At 47.2% G+C, this 22,500-nt stretch overlaps 1 protein-coding gene across 3 annotated transcripts in view; it reads left to right on the top strand.

The window, feature by feature from the left end:
• Positions 1-22,500, top strand: part of DNAJC24 (DnaJ heat shock protein family (Hsp40) member C24) — a 120,969-nt gene that overhangs the window by 42,652 nt on the left and 55,817 nt on the right. For all 3 annotated transcript variants that reach the window (XM_075325553.1, XM_075325555.1, XM_075325554.1), the window contains exon 3: positions 7,667-7,802. In XM_075325553.1, the coding sequence (XP_075181668.1) occupies positions 7,667-7,802 (136 nt within the window). The remainder of the gene's footprint in view (positions 1-7,666; positions 7,803-22,500) is intronic.

The following is a 22,500-nucleotide window of genomic DNA, read 5'->3' on the forward strand; positions in this document are numbered from 1 at the left end:
CCTCGCTCTCTTCTCCCCCTCCTCGCTCTCTTCTCCCCCTCCTCGCTCTCTTCTCCCCCTCCTCGCTCTCTTCTCCCCCTCCTCGCTCTCTTCTCCCCCTCCTCGCTCTCTTTTCCACCCCCCTCTCCTGGCATGGTCAGTACAGAAATCTCTCCATCGCGGAGGGGTGAGAGGGAGTAATAAACATGGAGTCCCTACTGTGTATGTGTATTTATTTCTAATTAAGTTTTTTTTTTTTTTTTTTTTTTTTTTAAACCCTTTATTGGAGATTCTTAATGGCCAGGTCAAACTTGGCCTGACAATAAGAATCTCGGGCTTTATACCAGCTGGTAAAACATATCTGGTATTAACCCCTTATTACCCAGCGTGCCCCCTGCCACCAGGGCCACTGGAAGAGTTGGATACAGCGCCAGAAGATGGCGCTTCTATGAAAGCGCCATTTTCTGGGGCGGCTGTTGACTGCAATTTGCAGCGTGGGGCCCAGAAAGTTTGGGCACCCTGCACTGCGGATTCCAATCCCCAGCTGCCTAGTTGTACCTGGCTGGACTCAAAAGTACGGTGAAGCCCACGTCATTTTTTTTTTTTTTTAATTATTTCATGAAATTCATGAAAATAAAAAAAAAAAAGGGCTTCTCTTTATTTTTGGTTCCCAGCTGGGTACAAATAGGCACCTGGGGGTTGGGGGCAGCCCGTAGCTGCCTGCTGTACCTGGCTAGCATACAAAAATATGGCGAAGCCCACGTCATTTTTTTGAAAAAAAATGTCAGGCAAAAACCTTTATAAGAAAAAAAAAAATGCTTCCCTGGAGTTCTATTGCCAGTGAAAGTAACACCAAGCAGCGGGGGTTAGCAGCCAGTAGCTGCTTGGGTTACCCTTAGCAATAGAAAATGCAGCGGGAGCCCACAAACAATGTGATTTTTTTTTTTTTTTTTTTAAATGAGTTTTTAAAAAAAAAAAATCGACATGGGCTTCGCCCATCGAGCACCAGAGCATTTTACTGCTCAATTCATCCCAAGTAATCAGATGACTCCAGTGTCTGCCGATTACTTGTTCTGTGTCCCCCTGCATCCATTGCAGCGTGTACGGGCTGTGAGGTCAGCGGAGTTCAGTCCAGCACTGGAGTCAGCTGATCTGAACTCAGCTGATCTCCAGCCTGCACACGCTGCGATGGATGCAGGGGGACATAGAACAAGTAAGGTCTAAGCCACACGGCGAGAAAAACAGTGCGAGTGGAGTGCGATAAAACATCGCATTCCACTCGGACCAATATTTGCCTGTGTGTCAGTGCACATGAGCGATTATTTTCTCAGCCCTAATTGGACCGAGAAAACAATCACAGCATGCTACAACTGTAATACAAGACTCTCTCTTTTACCCATTTAAGTGTATGTGGTGAGAGAAAAATCGCACTTTGCTTGCGGTACATCGGTGGACTACGGAGGAGAGAGGGAGAGAAATCCCTCCCACCCCTCCTCAGTGCTGGCCCAACCCTCGAGTGGCGGACCGCCCCCCGCAGATGAGGTCTGCTCGCACAGTTGGACCTCAGTCGCAGGGACACACGCATGACACTCAGCTCTGCTGTACTGAGCATGAGCCGAGTGTAATGCGAGGGGATCGCAGTAATCCCCGTGTGGCCCGAGCCTGATCGGCCGACACTTGAGTCAGCTGATCTGAACTCCTGTACACACAGCCTGCACACGGTCACATGTGATCGGCAGCAGGCAGTGACTGCTGTTAAGGCTACATTCACATGACCGTTCCGTTTTTGCGGGCCACAAAAAACGGTCCTTTTTTTTAACGGATGCATCCTAGTGGCATCCGTGTGACATCTGCGTGCCTTCCGGTTTTTTTGCGGACCGCAAAAAACGGAAGCAGCAAGAAAGATAATTAGATGAGTAGATATAGAGATGGATAGATATATAGATAGAGGGATGAATGAATGAATGGAGGGCTGGATAGATAGATAAGAAAGGCATATATAATGTCCTACCCCCTGCATATTCTAAGCTGGCACCCTTTTGTGACTTTCATGTGGCACTAAGGTGCTTAGTCTTGTATTTAGCCAAAAAATAAATAAATAAATAAAAAAAAAATGACATGCGGTCCCCCCTATCTTTTGTAGCCAGCTAGGGTAAAGCAAACGGCTGCAGCCTGCAAACCACAGCTGGCAGCTTCACCTTTGCTGGTAATCTAAAACAGAGGGCACCCCACGCTGTTATTTTAAATTAAATAAATAATTTAAAACAAAAAACACGGGGTCCCCTGAAATTGGATCACCAGCCAAGGTAAAGCGGACAGCTGTGGTCTGGTATTCTCAGACTAGGGAGGTTCACAGTTATTGGACACTCCCCAGCCTAAAAATAGCAGGCTGCAGCCGCCCCAGAAGTAGCGCATCCATTAGATGTGCCAGTCCTGGTGCTTCGCGCCAGCTCATCCCGTTGCCCTGGTGCAGTGGCAAACGGGGTAATATATGGGGTTAATACCAGATGTGTAATGTCACCTGGCATCAAGCCTTGGAGTTAGTGATGTCAGGCGTGTATCAGATACCCAACATCACAAACCAGGCAGTAATAAAAAAAAAAAAAATAGACAACAAACACATTTTTATTTGAAAAAACACTCCCCAACACATTCCCTCTTTCACCAATTTATTAGAAAAAAAACCAAATCCAGGTCTGGTGTAATACAAGGGGGTCCCACGATGATCCATACCATAGTCAATGTCCCAGTCAATGAAGAACAGAATGTTCCCTATTTGCTGGGAGAGCCGTGCAGTGACCTGAGCTAATATCAATAGGTCAGCCCAGGCCACTGCAGGGCATGACGAGTGCTGCTATCAGGAGGTTAGCGAGGTATATTACCTGCGATGATCGCTGAACTCCTGATAGCAGCGCTGTCACTGAGTTCAATGACCGCCGCCTTCACAAACAAAGTATCGCGAGCGGCCCGTGACGTCACCACTAGTCACAGTCTCGGGTCGACAGCGAGAAGTGATGTGACAAGCGGCGGGCATAGAAGGCAGTGACGACCGCTGACGTCAGGAGGGCAGGACTTCATCACCGTAGGTAATGAACTTACTAACCTCCTGACGGTAGCGCTTGTCATCCCCGCGGCTGCTGACACTGCAGTGCGGGCCGCTGCTGACACTACTGAGCGGGCAGCCGCGGGGCTGGGGCTGGAGCGGGACACTGACTGCATGGGCACCCAACGGAAGTCACATGGAAGTGCCTCCGTGTTGCTTCCGGGAATTTTGCGGACCCATTGACTTGTATTGAGTCACGGTTCGTTATTACGGAACAGAATAGGACATGTTCCATAATAACGGAGCGGACATACGGCATCCGATGTGTTTTTTTTTTTTGTAGGATCGGATGCACATGGAAGTGCTACCGTGTACCATCCGATCCTACACAAAAGAAATTGAAAAGATGCTCCTGTCCGTGGGGCCGCAAAAAAACAGGAACTGACCAGGACAAACGGAACGGTCATGTGAATGAGCCCACCTGCAGCTATTGCAGCGTGTGCGGGCTGTGACATCATGAGTCAGCTGACTCCCGGGCCGGCCGATAAATTCTGTGTCCCGCTGCAGAAGGATCCGGTAAAATAACGGTTGCATGTGCTGCACATTTAATCCACAGGATCCGGTCATATGCAGTTTGCGGATGATACGGACGACACACAGACTAGGCAAGAGGGAAAAAAGCAATCTCATCACCCCCTCACTTTTTTTTCCCCCAATTATTTTTTTGACATGTTGCGCCGACTAATAATCATAATTTCTGTACACACACACACACACACACACACACTTTCATCCCTTGGTTGTGCAGAGCTGGGAGCTGCTGCTGTCTCTGTGTGATTTCTCTCAGTGCATCCACACAGGGAAGAGGCAGGGAGGAGGCTTTGTGTGGAGAGCTGAGGGGGGGGGGGGGGGTGTTAGATAAGCTAGACACCGCCCTAGAGCCACAAAGAATTCTGGGACTTGTAGGAACTGAACACAGGAAGTCAGAAGAGAGATTAACCCCATCAGAGCTGGAGCCAGCAATGAGCATGTGCTGCTAGTGCACAATAAAAGGTAATTTTGCTGAAAAAACATAATAGATGTGTTGAGGGGCACATATTAGCAAGATTTATCAGAAAAAAAAAATCAGTTTTGGTAACTGGACAACTTCTTTAAGGAGTATGCCATGAAAATGTCCAAGAGGGGGGTATTGTCCACCAAGATGCCCTTCATCTATCTGTAGACACAAACAAACACAGTTGGATGGGTGTATACACAGTCGTGGCCGAAAGAGTTGGAACCTTAATTTTGTTCCATTAAATTAAGTATTTCTCCCAGAAAAATTATTGCAATTACATGTTTTGTTATACACATGCTTATTTCCTTTTTGTGTATTGGATTAATAAAAAAAAGGCAAATTGGACATAATTTCACATCAAACCTCAAAAATGGTCCGGCAAAGTTGTTGGTACTATCAACTAAATATTTGGTTGCACATCCTTTGGAATAATCAGCTGCAATCAATCACTTCCTAAAGCCATCACCAAGCTTCTTACACTTATCAGCTGGAATTTAGGACCACTCTTATTTTGCAAACTGCTCCAGGTCTCTCATATTTGAAGGCACCTTCTCTCAACAGCAATTTTAAGATCTTTCCACAGGTGTTCAATAGAATATAGGTCCGGACTCATTGCTGACTACTTCCCAACTCGTCAGCGCTTTGTTTTCATCCATTTCTGGGGGCTTCTTGAAGTATGTTTGGGGTCATTCTTCTGCTGGAAGACCCATGACCTAGAATGTAAAGCCAGCTTTCTGACAATGGGCACTATATTGCAACCCAATATCCTTTAGTAATCTTCAGATTTCATGATGCCTTGAACCTGCACTATATTTGACTGTAGGTACTGAGTTCTTTTCTTGATAGGCCTCGTTCCGTTTCCAGTAAACAGTAGAATGATGATGTACTTTACCAAAAAGCTCTATCTTGGTCTCATCTGTCCACAAGATGCTTTCCCAGAAGGATTTTGGCTTGCTCACGTACATTTTGGAAATCTGCCGTCTAGCTTTTTACGTCTCTATGTCAGCAGTGGGGTCCTCCTTGGGTTTCCTCCACAGTGTTTCATTTAATTCAAATGTTGACAGTTCACGTTGAGACCGATGCACCCTAAGCTTATTATCCACCGTCTGGACTATCATGCATTGCAACCTTCCATCAATTTTTTTCTGACGCCCACGTCCAGGGACATTAGCTACTGTGTCATGGGTTATAAATAGTGATGGGTGAACTCACAGATATCCGGGACATGTGGGACTAACTGGACTTTAAAAAAAAAAAAAAAATTTGGTTCCAGCCTGGAATTGATCCCGGATATCTCGCCAGACGCCGGTCCCCATATAAATCTATGGGGACCAGAATCCAGCTTTTAAAAATGGTGGTAAAAGGGATAGGGGGAGTAGAGCAAGCGTGCTGTACATACTGGGTATCAGGCGTTGCTGTAACTGCTTTCGGGCCACTCATTCTTCTTCTGGAGGCGCTCATTTACTTTCATGCATATTCACTGCTTCCCCTGTCCATTAGCAGCCCTTGCGTCTCTGGTTTCAGTGAAACGTGCACCCAGCCTGCGTAACAGCGTCTGACTGCTTGTGATCACAGACCATGTTTTGCATGTCACTATTGTGGTATAAAAATAAATTGTCATAGGGTCACCCCATATTATGATACACAGCACAGATAAAGCATACGGCTACAGGCTGCAGCTCCCAGCCGTGCACTTATCTTGGCTGTGTATGAAAATAAGAGGAACCGCATGCGGATTTGTTTTACTATTCTAATTTAAATCAATAAATTTAGAAAACGGTGTGCGGTCCTCCCAAATTTGATACCCAGCCATGATAAAGCCCAACATCTGGGAGCTGGTATTCTCAGGCTGGGGAGACCCATGCTTATTGGGCCCCCTAAGCCTAAAAATAGCAGCCACCCAGGACTGTCACATACATTAGATGTGACAAACCCGGCACTTTACCCGGCTCTTTCTGACTGACCTGGTGCTGTAGCAATCACGGTAATAAGCGGTTAACAGCAGCCCACAGCTGCTAGTAAGGCTTAGATTAGTAATGAGAGGCGTCTATGAGACCCCCCATTACTAATCTGTAAGTGAATTTATTTATTAACCTCCAAAACACCCAGGTCTGACGTAATCCACATGAGGTCCCATGATGATTCCAGCTCTGCTATATCTGAAGGCACAGCTTACGGCCATAGAACTTGACCACCTGCTGTGAGCTTCAGGCAGAGAATGAATGAGCCGTGCGATTAGCGGTGACGTCACTCAGATTATTTGCGGTCACAACTGGAGGTTCTCATGGTTCGCCACCTATGATTGGAAGTAATCTGACCTCAGGTGACTTCAGTAAAGTCAGTGACCTTATCTCAGATGAGTTCACAAACCTGCTGTCCTGGTCATCTCTCTGCTATTAGAGTTCAGTGACAAGTTCTGGTTCTGAGATTGACTTTCCCTTGTGAAGATTTAGCTATTTAAATGTATTCCTTTTCCTTTGGGGAACAGAGGGTTAATGTCAGTATTCCCTGCAAGCAAGCAGTCTCATTAAATCTCAGATGTTTCTTGTTTAGACCACTCCCAGTCCCTTTATATACCCTCTGCTACCAGCAGAGGGTGCCGGTTATTTTCTTTGCCATTTGGATACTAATCTTTGAGATGGAAGCAGCTGCTGTAACCCTCTGTTGATGTTGCTGTGGTGGCTACAGTCTTGGTGCTGACTGCAGCAGTCTGTTATTGTGTTTAGCCCCTGTCTGTCTTCTTCCCTGGTGTGTTGTCAGTGCAGTGGTGGGACTAGCATCCTTCACCTGCCCACTCCCTAGCCAGGGACTATTGTAGGGTCTTTTCAGGGCTTTAGGTTCCTGGTCAGCGACAGGTGAGCAACCTGTATAGGGACTTGCTAGGAGTTCAGGGTTCAGCAGTAGGTAAGTGGCGGAGGTGTCTATCTTCCCTCTCACTAGTCCAAGGGCTCACTATTGTTAAAGTGTCCATGGTGTACCTTTCGTTTGTTGTGGTGTTACCGCTGTTCAGTTCTGTATTTGGCCTTTTACCGTCCGAATTCGCCCATCATTAGTTTTAAATATTTTGATGATGTTGTACAAAGTGTGGATAAAGGAACATTAAGATCTAAGGAGAACATTTTTCATTAAAATAAGTGTCATCAGTTCTGAAATATTGTATAATGTATGTAGTAATATATAAATTGTGTCCATCATATAAAGGCCACCTTCAGTGACCTGAGACTAAACAGGTACAAGTAAGATTATCATGTATTGTGGATGGTATCGCCCTTTATACCCTATGGCCAGCTGCCTGCGCTGCATTTTTGTGCATATTTGGCCTGCTTCGGATTGGGTTCTGGACTGGGAGGATGAGAGGAGCGCTGTACACCCCTGTGCAGTTTGATAGCTGGGGTCCTGGTAGTGCGGGTAACTGATTGATTGCCGAGTTGGGGATTGCAGTGAGTGGTCCTGGAGGCAATTTAAGAGTAGGAGCCCAAAATCCTACTGGTCACATGTATGTGCTGTAAGGGATGGACTAGAAAAACTGACTAGATTTTCAAAAAATATTTCTTTTTTTTTTTTTTTTCCCCATCTCACATGGATAGTACCATCCAGATAAGCAACACCGGCATATTTCTGAAGAAGACAAAGAGGGTGCACGAAAGTTCATTGAAATCAGTGAGGCATGGAAGATACTAGGAAACGAGGAGACGAAGCGAGCCTATGACCTGCAGCGGCGTGGTGAGTTCTCACAGACCAGGCCTCCTCTGGATCTTTTTTGGCTTTGCAGCAGGGAGATTACACCTCCTGTGTGTTAATAAGCACGGCCCTTTCTATTTTGAGCCATTTGCTCTCTTCCTTATAAATAATAGACAGCAGTTGAGAGCCACAGTTCGGCTTCAGTTTTTTTTTTTTCTCTTATTGCTCTTGCTGTACACGACAGAGAATTGGTCTATTTTAGACCGGTATGTTTAAAATTACATAGTGGAGGGTATGTTTTCTGTGGGCCTTGGGGAAATTGCTAGCATTGAATGACTCATCTGTGCTTACTGCATCTCTGCAATCTCCACTGACAAGTTGGGTTCATATGTTACGCCCCAAAGCAACAGCGCACCGTACAACCTTAGGTTTCCATTCCTGTCGTTCAAGCACGGTGTTTAGGACCTTGGATTTAACAAGCAGTTTAAAAAAAAAAAAGCTATACCGTCATCCGTTACAGACCAACTCAATATCATAAGAGCAACAACACATTTACACAATGAGAAGACCAATATACAGTCATATGAAAAAGTTTGGGCACCCCTATTAATGTTAACCTTTTTTCTTTATAACAATTTGGGTTTTTGCAACAGCTATTTCAGTTTCATATATCTAATAACTGATGGACTGAGTAATATTTCTGGATTGAAATGAGGTTTATTGTACTAACAGAAAATGTGCAATCCGCATTCAAACAAAATTTGACCAGTGCAAAGGTATGGCCACCCTTATCAATTTCTTGATTTGAACACTCCTAACTACTTTTTACTGACTTACTAAAGCACTAAATTGGTTTTGTAACCTCATTGAGCATTGAACTTCATAGGCAGGTGTATCCAATCATGAGAAAAGGTATTTAAGGTGGCCACTTGCAAGTTGTTCTCCCATTTGAATCTCCTTTGAAGAGTGGCATCATGGGCTCCTCAAAACAACTCTCAAATGATCTGAAAACAAAGATTATTCAACATAGTTGTTCAGGGGAAGGATACAAAAAGTTGTCTCAGAGATTTAAACTGTCAGTTTCCACTGTGAGGAACATAGTAAGGAAATGGAAGAACACAGGTACAGTTCTTGTTAAGCCCAGAAGTGGCAGGCCAAGAAAAATATCAGAAAGGCAGAGAAGAAGAATGGTGAGAACAGTCAAGGACAATCCACAGACCACCTCCAAATACCTGCAGCATCATCTTGCTGCAGATGGTGTCAATGTGCATCGGTCAACAATACAGCGCATGTTGCACAAGGAGAAGCTGTATGGGAGAGTGATGCGAAAGAAGCTGCTTCTGCAAGCACGCCACAAACAGAGTCGCCTGAGGTATGCAAAAGCACATTTGGACAAGCCAGTTACATTTTGGAAGAAGGTCCTGTGGACTGATGAAACAAAGATTGAGTTGTTTGGTCATACAAAAAGGCGTTATGCATGGAGGCAAAAAAAACACGGCATTCCAAGTAAAGCACTTGCTACCCACAGTAAAATTTGGTGGAGGTTCCATCATGCTTTGGGGCTGTGTGGCCAATGTCGGCACCTGGATTCTTGTTAAAGTTGAAGGTTGCATGGATTCAACTCAGTATCAGCAGATTCTTGACAATAATGTGCAAGAATCGGTGACGAAGTTGAAGTTATGCAGGGGATGGATATTTCAGCAAGACAATGATCCAAAACACCGCTCCAAAGCTACTCGGGCATTTATGCAGAGGAACAATTACAATGTTCTGGAATGGCCATCCCAGTCCCCAGACCTGAATATCATTGAACATCTGTGGGATGATTTGAAGCGTCCTGTCCATGCTTGGCGACCATCAAACTTAAGTGAACTGGAATTGTTTTGTAAACAGGAATGGTCAAATATACCTTCATCCAGGAACTCATTAAAAGCTACAGGAAGTGACTAGAGGCTGGTATTTTTGCAAAAGGAAGATCTACAAAATATTAATGTCACTTTTATGTTGAGGTGCCCATACTTTTGCACCGGTCAAATTTTGTTTAAATGCGGATTGCACATTTTCTGTTAGTACAATAAACCTCATTTCAATCCAGAAATATTACTGAGTCCATCAGTTATTAGATATATGAAACTGAAATAGCTGATGCAAAAACCCAAATTGTTATAAAGAAAAAAGGCTAACATTAATAGGGGTGCCCAAACTTTTTCATATGACTGTAATAGTGGCCTGTCAGGGCAGGCTGGGTGTGGGGACTATACTTGTTCCATACTAAGCTATTCTGGCTATCTTTCTAGGGGGTGCAGGAGAACACACACACATAATATAAATTATATATATATATATATATATATATATATATATATATATATATATATATATATATATATATATATATATATATATATATATATATATATATATATATATATATATATATATATATATTGTGTGTGTGTGTATGACAAGCCCCATATTTTTGCAAAATAAATATAAGTTTCAAATCTCTGTGTTTATCTTATCTTAAAGGGAATCTGTCATGTGTAAAACCACTGTTAATCTGCAGATTTGGGGTTAATCTGCGGGTCAATAGCATTTGGAACCTGCCTGGCGCATGCACATTGAACCCCCGGTGCTGGGAGGAAATTATCTTTATTCCTCCCAGCAACGTTCCAGTCATCAGGGTGGAGCCAGCACGGATTCAGTCACTGCTCTGTGTATGGAGAGTAGCAGCTATAATCATGCCCCCTGGACTTACTGACAGTTTGCTCTGATGCTGATCACCTGTCTATTATCAAAGGGGTGTGTCCCTGCAAAGTCTGCCATTATAGGGCATACCCCAGTATAAGTATGTGTGTGTGTGTGTGTGTGTGTGTGTGTGTGTGTGTATATATATATATATATATCAGACAAAAGGCTTTCTGTGACATCTGACAAGCCAATGGATATTACCAAGGAAACTTCACACTGAACTGTGTCTGGTACGGAAATACTACACTACCTCCAGTATAGGTAAGCAGTGCGGTGCACATCCCTCTTTTATTTTTCAAAGTTTATTGTGTAGTTACTGTATGATTTTTGTTATTTTTATATATATATATATATATATATATATATATATATATATATATATATAGATGTTGTCTGTAGTTGCCAAGTATTTGTGTAGTGCGCTGTAAATGTTCTGGGTGTTGTCTGGGTGGGGGTGTTGAGAGCGGTGTTGTTTGTGTGTTGCGTTGTTTGTAGAGCGCTGTGTCTCTGCAGCATTGTGTGTGTGTGTGTGTGTGTGTGGTGCTGTATGTGTTGCACGGTTTGTGTGTGTGTGTGTGTGTGTTTTGGGGGGAGGTATGTTTTGTGCATTGTGTGTGTGTTGGAGGAGTAGTCCTGGAGGGAGAGGAGTATAATAGGAGGAGTAGTCCTGTGGGAGAGGAGTATAATAGGAGGAGTAGTCCTGGGGGGAGAGGAGGATAATAGGATTAGTCATCCTGGGGGTGAGGAGTCTAATAGGAGGAGTAGTCCTGGGGAGAGAGGAGGATAATAGGAGAATTAGTCCTGGGGGGAGAGGAGGATAATAGGAGGAGTAGTCCTGGGGGGAGAGGAGGATAATAGGAAGAGTAGTACTGGGGGGAGAGCAGGATAAGCATGGTACACATCAGGTAAGTATTCAAAGAGACAGTGCTGGGTCACTTGTTGGTCTCCTGCTGTGCAGCACGCATCAGCGTGTGACAGCGGGAGACCAACGATGTGAATTGGCAGGGAGCCGGCATACCATGCTACACAATATTACCCGATGTGTACCATGGTTACCAGCGTACCCCGTCCCCCGCACGCACGGGAGCCCACACCAGCGTACGCCGGCAACCCCAGCAATGTGAGGGTATTTGTCGGCTGGGTTGCCTGCGTACGCTGGTGTGGGCTCCCGGGGGTACAGCACTCACCTGGGAGTCGGGGCTCCGTGTCGTTTCGGGGAATGCATGTGGGGGCGGGGCCAGAGCGAGCATGCAATGCGTGAGGGGGGCGGGGCGTGGCCGAGTTGCCAATGCGTGCAGGGGGCCGGGGCGAGAGGCCAATCCGTGTGGGGGGGCGGAGCCTGGGCGAGCGGCCAATGAGATGCTTGTCACGGTAACGACAGAATTTTGGAGCAAGACAGACAGAATAAGGCAATGATATATATATCAGTGGATCGGTGGATTTTCCTGAGGAAGAAGAGGGGAAGAGGGGATATCTCTTCGAAACGCGTAGAATAAACCATCCACGTTGCTTTTATTATTTGGAGTGATTCTTTGTACAGGAGCGTGGAGTATACCACAATTGTCCTGGTTTATATATATATATATATATATATATATATATATATATATATATATATATATATATATATATAATATAAAGTTTTTAAAGTGCAAAAAAGTACAAATTTTTATTTAGACAAGGTGAGGGTAGACATGCAAAATATCATTAAGAACACATTAAAAAAATTAATGACGGATTAGTCCCATATATAATAGTGACATTGGCAATGGTGTACAAGTACGAACCACATGAAAACAGCACTATCAGTTTTACAGGGAGGACACGTGGGCATTAGGTGTCAGTGAGCTTTTTCTCTAGATACCAAACAGCCCATAAGCATTACAGCACAATGTTAAATCTAGCCCATATAGGGCAAATGGCCCCACTGCAACCCCTGCACCGGTAGGCATAAATAGTGCCTATAGTAAAAGTGGACACCGATACTCAGCCAAAGAAGGTGGAGATAAAGGGGACACCGTCAGGAGCAAGCCTCAAGATAACATACGTAGGTTTCGATTTTGACTAATGGTAATCTTCATCAGGGAGAGGCATCTCGTACCGCTCACTCCCGATGGCAGGCTTTAAATGTATGATAGTAATTGCTACGGACCCGAAAGTCTCGCTAACGGCGGTCGCGCGAGACGTCGGCCGTCATGTCACACTCGCGCGCATGCGCGGGAGGGGGGGAAGCGTCTCCAAGGCTCCCGCGCATGCGCGCGACGATAGACGGCCGCGGCTGCGCGCGCACGACCCCGCCACCAAGCGCGACCGCACAGAGACAGCCGCGCATCACAACAGCAGAGGTAATCACAGTCATCAGTCCCTGTGCATGTAATCTACATCTTGTGATGTTCGGTGTTCATGGAGCATAACAACGTCATGTCAGGAAGTTCATCCTTGGATTTCTTTGTGGGACAAAAGGATCTTAATTATTCAGATGACGGATCATACGATTAGTTTCTATGTCCTATTAACAAAAAGGACATATAAAAATTACATAAGCCTGAACTTCAGGGGGAGATGTACGAGCACATGGTTAAAAAGGTTAAAAAACTTAAAAAGATAAAGGATGCAGGTAACGAAAAGATGGCAAAATCACAAAGTCCTAATATCATGTAGTTGGGTATCACATATATAAAAATGGTGGCGAAAATATTCGCATACAATCTGATGAGATCATCATGACTAAATATATCGATTTACTCAAAAAAAGAACTAGATTGTGGTGGAACAAGGCGTTTTTGGGCAAGTATTTAGAGAAAGACTTAGTGCCCAGGGGACTTCGTATACAGGTGTTCCCCTCCTTCCCTTTAGAGGATGATACCTTTAAAACCAAATGGGAGGAATTTGCACAGACCTGCTCTCGGGGTTTCCTTGGCCTGTTGTGGGACCACAATACTTCCTCATTAGCCCCAATTGAAACTGAATTAAAAGCACTGGAAAATAAACTAATAGAAGTATGTACACCAGCTGTCGTGACCCGCTTCTTCGCTGATACTGATCAGGAACTTGAGAGTTGGGAGCGGGAAATTAGGGGCTTTAAGCTGAAAAAGCTAAATAGGGACATTCAGGATTATACCTTGCGGAGAGCATATAGATGGAGAATGGACTCAAATAGAGGACGTATTGGGGATTCTTCCAACAAAAACCCTCGACTAAGATCTTCCTCAATAGTGTCACAGACCTCTGTGGCTGGATCCTCCTCCGGGGCCTCAGTGAGTTCCATGGACATGGGTGAGACGGTCGGGGCACGCGTAAAACACAGAGCCTGGCCACCAGTGACATATAATAAGAACAACCGCCAGGGGAATAAACTCCAGGTAATAAATTAATCCTCACGGGTGCTCACTGCGGCTCAGGTGGAGGTCCTCTCACGTGGTCTGACTTTCTCTGCCTCTAATTCTTTCCACCTCTTTTCGGCTTTGAAGGACTTTAATTTATTCTCGCGGAAACTAACTCTCAAAAAACTATTTCTTCATCGTTCCTATGGGAGACCCAGACCATGGGTGTATAGCTTCTGCCTCCGGAGGACACACAAAGTACTACACTAAAAAGTGTAGCTCCTCCCTCCGAGCATATACACCCCCTGGATAACCAAATATAGCCAGTTCAATGCTTTGTGTTCAGGAGGCACACATCCACACATGCATTCTCATCTGATTTTTGATTTTAAAGAGTTTGAAGAAAAGCGGGTCCAAGCCTGGACTCCCGGCATGTCCCTTCTCACCCCACTGTGTCGGCGGTGTTGTTAAGGTTGATTTCAGGGCTGGAGCCTTACATGCCGCGCTCCTTCACCATCCCTCGGGCTCTGGCTTGAAGTGGGAGCCAGCACGGTTCTCACTGCCTTGCAGGAGACCGGTCTCCATCCGCAGCCCTTTCAGGATCCTGCCGGACGGAGCACTCATCCCTCAGGGACCTGGCCCTGCGTCTCACAAGCTAAGTATTTGAGACGTTATTGTCAGGGGGTCCCTTGCACTTTATTGTTGGGGAGAGTGTGTTATTTAACTTTTCTGTCATTTCCGGCCGGTTCTCTGGTTTTCACCTGAGAACCGCGCCGAGGGTGCCTGCGCGCCGGCCGCATTGTAAAATTTAGGCCCCGGCTTCGCCTGAGGCCTAGTTTCGTTTTCACTGCCCCTGCATGTCAGTCATGCAGAGGGACAGTGCGGCGCCGCCCACCGGCCGTTCGGCACAGGGGAGGACACTCCTCTCTGAGGAGATGTTTCCCTCCCCTGTATATCTCCTTGGCCCTCCGGATCCCGCTCTTTGACTAGGCCCCGCCCCCTCTCCTTGCTCCGGCGCCATTTTATCAGCGTTCTCATACCGATCGGCGCTGGCTGCAGCATCTCTGCATAATCTGTCTGGGGGTCCGAGCTGTGGGATCCGGAGGGCACACAAACGGTCTGGTAAGCCACAACCTCCGGTTGTGGACCTTCTTATACACTCTCTGGGGGTCATTCTGGCTCAGAGCCCCCACCTCAGCAGCATGTCTCACACTAGGAGCAAGGCTGCAAGGCTGTACTCAATATGCACTGCATGTAAGCTCGTACTGCCTGAACCGAGCACATATCCACATTGTGATGCCTGCTCTAACATGGTGGTGCCTCAGCCTGGAGTCTCCCCAGTGGTCCCTCCGGCTGCTCCGGCCCCGGTGGCTGAACCCCCGGCTTGGGTAGAATTGTTCTCTAAGTCTATCTCCCAGTCATTTGCCGACTCCATGGGAGAGTTGTCCCGGACTCTGCTGAGCATGCACCAGCCCCCTTCTCAGGGCGCCTCTGCTGCTACGGCTCACTCTGCAGAGCTCACAGAGGATTCTTCATCTGCTCCCAGACCCCGTCCTCCTAAAAGGAGACGCAGGGTCCCCTCTCCTTCCTCGTCCCGCGGCTCTGATTCACGAGCTGACTCGCAGGACGAGGAGGATGTCTTTGCTGGGGTCTCGGACGCTACCTCCATGTGCCCCATTGATCTGACCAAGGGTGATGCAGATGTTAGTGATTTGATTGCGTCCATTAATTCTGTACTGGACCTCAATCCGCCAGTATCAGAGGAGCAACCCTCTCTGGCAGAAAAGCACCAGTTTACCTTGCCTAAGAGAACAAGGAGTGTGTTCTTTAACCACTCCAGTTTTCAGGCCACTGTGACCAAGCCCAGAGCCTGTCCTGATAAACGCTTCCCCAAAGCGTGGTTCTGATGACCGTTTTCCTTTTCCACCAGAGGTGGTCAAGGAGTGGGCTCACTCACCAAAGGTAGACCCTCCGGTGTCTAGACTCTCAGCCCGGACAGTTGTATCAGTGGCTGATGGCACCTCACTTAAGGATCCCACTGACCGCCAGGTTGACCTTCTGGCCAAGTCTGTATATGAGGCGGCAGGGGCCTCGTTCTCCCCATCTTTTGCAGCAGTATGGGCTCTCAAAGCCATCTCTGCTTCTCTAGAGGAGATGCATTCCCTCACTAGGGACTCTATGCCTGAAATGGTTGCCTTAACTTCCCAGGCTTCAGCCTTTTCATCCTACGCCATGTCTGCCATGCTGGAGGCTTCTCACCGTACTGCGGTGGCTTCGGCTAATTCCCTCACTATCCGCAGGATCTTGTGGCTTCGAGAGTGGAAGGCAGACGCTTCTTCAAAGAAGTACCTTGCTGGGCTCCCATTTGCTGGGTCCAGGCTGTTCGGTGAACAACTGGATGAAATTATTAAGGAAGCTACTGGCGGGAAGAGTACTTCCTTGCCACAGACTAAAACCAGGAAACCTGTCCAGGGAAGGAACCAGTCGAGGTTTCGTTCCTTTCGTTCCTCTAACTGGTCGTCCTCTAAGCCCTCGGCCTCGTCCACTAACTCAGCCAAGGACCAGAAGCCTAACTGGCGCAAGAAGCCGCGTCCACAGAAGTCCGCAGGAGCTGCTGCCACCAAGGCAGCCTCCTCTTGACTATCTGGCCGAGCCAGCAACGTCCTTGGTCGGTGGCAGGCTCTCCCACTTTGGCGACGTGTGGTTTCAACACGTCTCCGATCAGCGGGTGCGGGATATCATCTCCCACGGCTACAGGATAGAATTCTCTTCCAGCCCGCCAAACAGATTTTTTCTGTCAACTCCACCATGCTCCAAGGCCGCCGCCTTCTCTCAAGCTGTGGCATCCTTGCAGGCCAACGGAGTAATTGTACCGGTTCCCGCCCGGGAACGGTTCAGAGGTTTCGACTCAAATCTCTTCCTAGTCCCCAAAAAGGACGGTTCCTTCCGGCCCATCCTGGATCTCAAGCTTCTCAACAAGCATGTTCAGGTGCGGCATTTTCGCATGGAGTCTCTGCGATCAGTCATTGCCTCAATGACCCAAGGAGATTTCCTGGCATGCATCGACATCAAGGATGCCTATCTGCATGTGCCAATTGCAGTTTCACACCAGCGTTTGCTCCGTTTTGCAATCGGAGAGGAACATTTCCAATTCGTGGCTCTCCCCTTCGGGTTATCCACGGCCCCTCGAGTATTCACCAAGGTCATGGCAGCAGTGGTTGCGGTTCTGCACCTCCAGGGGTTGGCAGTGATTCCTTACCTGGACGACCTTCTAGTCAAGGCTTCATCCAGTGCAGACTGTCAGCGGAGTGTCTCGCTCACTCTCGACACTCTTGTTCAATTCGGGTGGCTTGTCAATCTGCCCAAGTCCACTCTGACTCCGACCCAGAAACTCACGTACCTAGGGATGCAGTTCGAGACTCTGCCGGCACTTGTCAAGCTGCCCTTAGTCAAACAGCAGTCCCTCCATCTGGCGGTGCGCTCTCTGCTGAGGCCCCGCCGTCATTCCATCAGGCACCTAATGCAGGTGCTGGGTCAGATGGTGGCGTCAATGGAAGCGGTTCCCTTTGCCCAGTTCCATCTGCGTCCTCTGCAGCTGGACATTCTCCGCTGTTGGGACAAGCGGACTTCTTCCTTGCACAGGTTGGTGGCTCTGTCGCCACAGACCAGGGGCTCTCTTCAGTGGTGGCTTCGGCCCCTCTCTCTGTCTCAGGGACGCTCCTTCCTGGCCCCGTCCTGGGTGATTCTCACCACGGATGCCAGTCTATCCGGCTGGGGAGCAGTATACCTCCACCACCGAGCACAGGGCACTTGGACTCCGTCCGAATCAGCCCTCTCGATCAATGTGCTGGAAATCAGAGCTGTGCTCCTAGCTCTTGTAGCCTTTCACCACCTGTTGGCGGGAAAGCACATTCAAGTCCAGTCAGACAACGCAACAGCGGTTGCCTACATCAATCACCAGGGCGGGACTCGCAGCCGCCTGGCAATGTTGGAGGTTCAACGCATCTTTCAGTGGACGGAGGACTCCAAGTCCACCATATCCGCAGTCCACATCCCAGGCGTAGAAAACCGGGAGGCAGATTATCTCAGCCGTCAGGCCGTGGACAGCGGCGAGTGGGCTCTGCATCCGGCAGTGTTTCGGTCAATCTGCCGCAAGTGGGGCACTCCGGAAGTGGATCTAATGGCATCCCGGCACAACAACAAGGTCCCGGTTTACGTGGCTCGCTCCCACGATCCTTAGGCCTTTGCAGCGGACGCGCTGGTTCAAGATTGGTCCCAGTTTCGTCTGTCTTACGTGTTTCCCCCTCTAGCTCTCTTGCCCAGAGTCCTGCGCAAGATCAGAATGGAGGGCCGTCGGGTCATCCTCATTGCTCCAGACTGGCCCAGGCGAGCTTGGTACCCAGACCTGCTCCATCTGTCCGTAGAGGTGCCGTGGCATCTCCCGGACCGCCCAGACCTTCTCTCACAAGGTCCGTTTTTCCGCCAGAATTCTGCGGCTCTCAGATTGACGGCGTGGATCTTGAGTCCTGGATCTTGACGACTTCTGGCATTCCTCCTGAAGTCATCTCCACTATGACTCGGGCTCTGAAGTCTTCCTCGGCCAAAATTTATCACAGGACTTGGAGAATTTTCCTGTCCTGGTGTCGTTCTTCCGGCCATGCCCCTTGGCCTTTTTCCTTGCCGACCATCCTGTCCTTTCTACAGTCCGGTCTGCAGCTAGGACTATCCCTCAATTCCCTCAAGGGACAGGTCTCGGCTCTGTCAGTGTTGTTCCAGCGGCGTATCGCCCGGCTGGCTCAGGTGCGCACCTTTATGCAGGGCGCATCTCACATCATTCCGCCTTACCGGCGGCCCTTGGATCCCTGGGACCTTAATCTGGTCCTCACGGCCTTGCAGAAACCCCCCTTTGAGCCTCTTAGGGAGGTTTCTTTGTTTTGTCTTTCACAGAAAGTCGTCTTTCTAGTGGCCATAACTTCCCTCAGGAGAGTCTCTGATTTAGCTGCGCTCTCTTCGGAGTCACCTTTTTTGGTTTTTCATCAAGACAAGGTGGTTCTCCGTCCGACTCCGGACTTTCTCCCTAAGGTGGTATCTCCTTTCCACCTTAACCAGGACATTTCATTGCCTTCCTTTTGTCCGGCTCCTGTTCATCGCTTTGAGAAAGCGTTGCATACTTTAGATCTGGTGCGGGCGCTCCGGATCTATGTGTCACGCACCGCTGTTCTTAGGCGGTGCACCTCTCTTTTTGTGCTGACCACAGGTCAGCGTAAGGGCCTCTCGGCTTCTAAACCGACCCTGGCTCGTTGGATTAGGTCAGCCATTTCTGATGCCTACCAGTGTACTCAAGTGCCTCCCCCGCCGGGGATCAAAGCACACTCGACCAGAGCTGTCGGTGCCTCTTGGGCTTTAAGGCACCAGGCTACGGCTCAGCAGGTCTGTCAGGCTGCCACTTGGTCTAGTCTGCACACCTTTTCGAAGCACTACCAAGTGCATGCTCATGCTTCGGCAGATGCGAGCTTGGGCAGACGCATCCTTCAGGCGGCTGTCGCCCATTTGTGAAGTTAGGTTTCGCCTACTTCGCAGTTTTCTGTTTATTTCCCACCCATGGACTGCTTTGAGACGTCCCATGGTCTGGGTCTCCCATAGGAACAATGAAGAAAAAGAGAATTTTGTTTACTTACCGTAAATTCTTTTTCTTATAGTTCCGTAATGGGAGACCCAGCACCCTCCCTGTTGCCTGTTGGCAGTTTCTTGTTCCGCGTGTTATCACCGGCTGTTGTTGTAGACAGCGGCTCCGGTTGTTCCGGTTTTTTGCTCTATCTCTACTGGTGGGTGGCTATTCTCCTTCAGCTTTTGCACTAAACTGGCTATATTTGGTTATCCAGGGGGTGTATATGCTCGGAGGGAGGAGCTACACTTTTTAGTGTAGAACTTTGTGTGTCCTCCGGAGGCAGAAGCTATACACCCATGGTCTGGGTCTCCCATTACGGAACTATAAGAAAAAGAATTTACGGTAAGTAAACAAAATTCTCTTTTTTATAAGCGGAATGCTGGGTCCGACAACCAGGTGGAGAGAGAGGCTATACAAAATCTTGAGAATCTACTCCAGGAACAGGAGGCCCCGACTGCAGGTATGTTCCCAGGAGCTCTCCTACCTAAATCAACAAAATTCCCCCCTTTGTCAATCAGTCTTGCAATTGATATATTTACAAAAATGGTCAGTGAGGACTTCAAACAGATCCCGACCAACCGGAGGTTTGACAACCTAACCCATCCTCAAAGGAGGGCTCTGACTGAGTTGCTGGGCTTTCATGATATCGTTATAAAAACGGCTGACAAAGGGGGTAACATTGTGGTGCTCTCCTGTGATAAATACGAACATGAAGTCCTCAGACAACTTCGTGACAGGAGCGCCTATAAGAGACTTCCCTCCAACCCCCTGGTTGTGTTTTCCACTGAACTCGCCGCGATATTACGAAGGGCTCTGGATACCGGCCTCATCAATAAAAAGATGTTTGACGGATTATGTAACAAACATCCCAGAGTGCCCACATTTTATATACTGCCCAAGATCCACAAAGATGCTGTCAATCCGCCTGGACGTCCGATTGTGTCCGGCATAGAGGGTTTATGTGATCCAATCTGCAAATTTATAGATCACCATTTAAAACCTTTGGTTGAGACATTACCCTCTTATGTTCGGGACACTACGGACGTCCTTTCTGGAGGATGATATGATCCTTGTAACAGCCGACATTGAGAGCCTCTACACGTGTATATCTCACATAGATGGAATACGAGCGGTCCGTTTCTTTCTCGAAGTGTCCGGTCGGGGTGGCGAGTTGAGTGAGCTGATAATCGAGCTGCTTGAGTTTGCCCTGTCGCACAACTTTTTTGTCTTCAAGGTTGTCTACTATTTACAGCAGTGCGGCACTGCCATGGGCACGGCTTGTGCGCCCTCGTACGCTGGCCTCTTCCTGGGTTACTGGGAGAGGTTGGTCTTTGCTGACGAGGGCTCCGGGCTTAGCGCCCATGTACAGTGCTGGGTAAGATACATTGATGAGATTTTGTTTGTGTCCGGGCACGACTGAGCAGCTCGATCATTCATGGGGCAGTTAAACATCAATAACTTTAATATCAAGCTCACTTACAAGAGTAGCAGATGTAGGATAGATTTCCTTGATATCTCGATTGAGGTGGATCAGAAGGGATCGATCCAGACAGATGTTTTCCGTAAGGAGACATCCGTCAACGCATTACTACATGCCTCATCTGCTCATATCCCCTCAATACGCGCCATGCCGACCGGTCAGTATTTGAGAATGAGACGGATTTGCTCTTCCAATAGTAGTTTTGAGGCTCAGTCGGCTGATCTCAGGGACCGATTCCGTGAAAGAGGTTACAGTGGCAGAAGTATCAGGGCAGGCTATAATCGGGCCAAGAGGACCTCCCGGCTACAGCTCCTCTCGGATACCCCAAATAAACAGGCACAACGTGATGTTGCGGTGAGATTCATTGGAACACACAACCAGGAGTGGGAGACTATGCGTCACATCCTGAAGAAGCACTGGCCGGTCCTAATGACAGACCCGGCATTAACTGAAATACTTGCCCCGAGCCCCTCAATGACCTCTAGGAGAGCAAGAAATTTGAAGGACCTATTGGTCCAGAGTCACTACGTTCCACCTCGAGTGAATCCATTTGGGTCTCTGGGACCTCCACATGGATGCTTTCCATGTGGCCACTGTATGGCCTGCAGTAATGTCCTTCGGAGTAATACATTCAGTTCATCAGATGGACAGAAACAATTTAACATCAAACAATACATTACATGTGGAACTACATATGTAGTGTATTTTGCCACATGCACGTGCCCCCTGACCTACGTGGGACTCACCTCTCGGGAGCTCCGCGTTAGGGTCAGGGAGCACGTGAGGGACATTGCTGCGGCCAAAATGGAGGAAGATCCGACGACACTCAAAACACTGCCCAGGCACTTCAGATCACACCACTCCTGTGATCCATCTAAATTAAAGATAAGGGGAATTGATGTAGTAACGGGGGGAATCAGGGGTGGTGACCTTAAGAAACGCCTGGCGCAGTGTGAGACTAAATGGATAGTGACTCTGGTCACATTAATCCCCAAGGGCCTTAATGAATCGGTGAGCTATGCTCCGTTTTTAAAAATATAATATGACACCGATCGTATGTGTGTGTGTGTGTGTGTATATATATATATATATATATATATATATATATATATATATATATATATATATATATATATATATATATATATGTATATATATATATATATGTATATATATATATATATGTATATATATATATATATATATGTATATATATATGTATATATGTATATATGTATATGTATATATGTATATATGTATATGTATATATGTATATGTACATGTGTATATATATATATGTATATATGTATGTGTATGTATATGCTTGCTCCCCTGTGTGTATGTGTATATGTGTATATATGTGTACATACTTGCTTCCCTGGAGATCATTGATCCCCACAGTATCTGGTCTATGCAATTACATATATCCATTTTTATATATGTGATACTCAACTACATGATATTAGGACTTTGTGATTTTGACATCTTTTCGTTACCTGCATCCTTTATCTTTTTAAG

Source organism: Anomaloglossus baeobatrachus, chromosome 10 (genome assembly GCF_048569485.1).
Source record: "Anomaloglossus baeobatrachus isolate aAnoBae1 chromosome 10, aAnoBae1.hap1, whole genome shotgun sequence".
Taxonomy (NCBI): Eukaryota; Metazoa; Chordata; class Amphibia; order Anura; family Aromobatidae; genus Anomaloglossus; species Anomaloglossus baeobatrachus.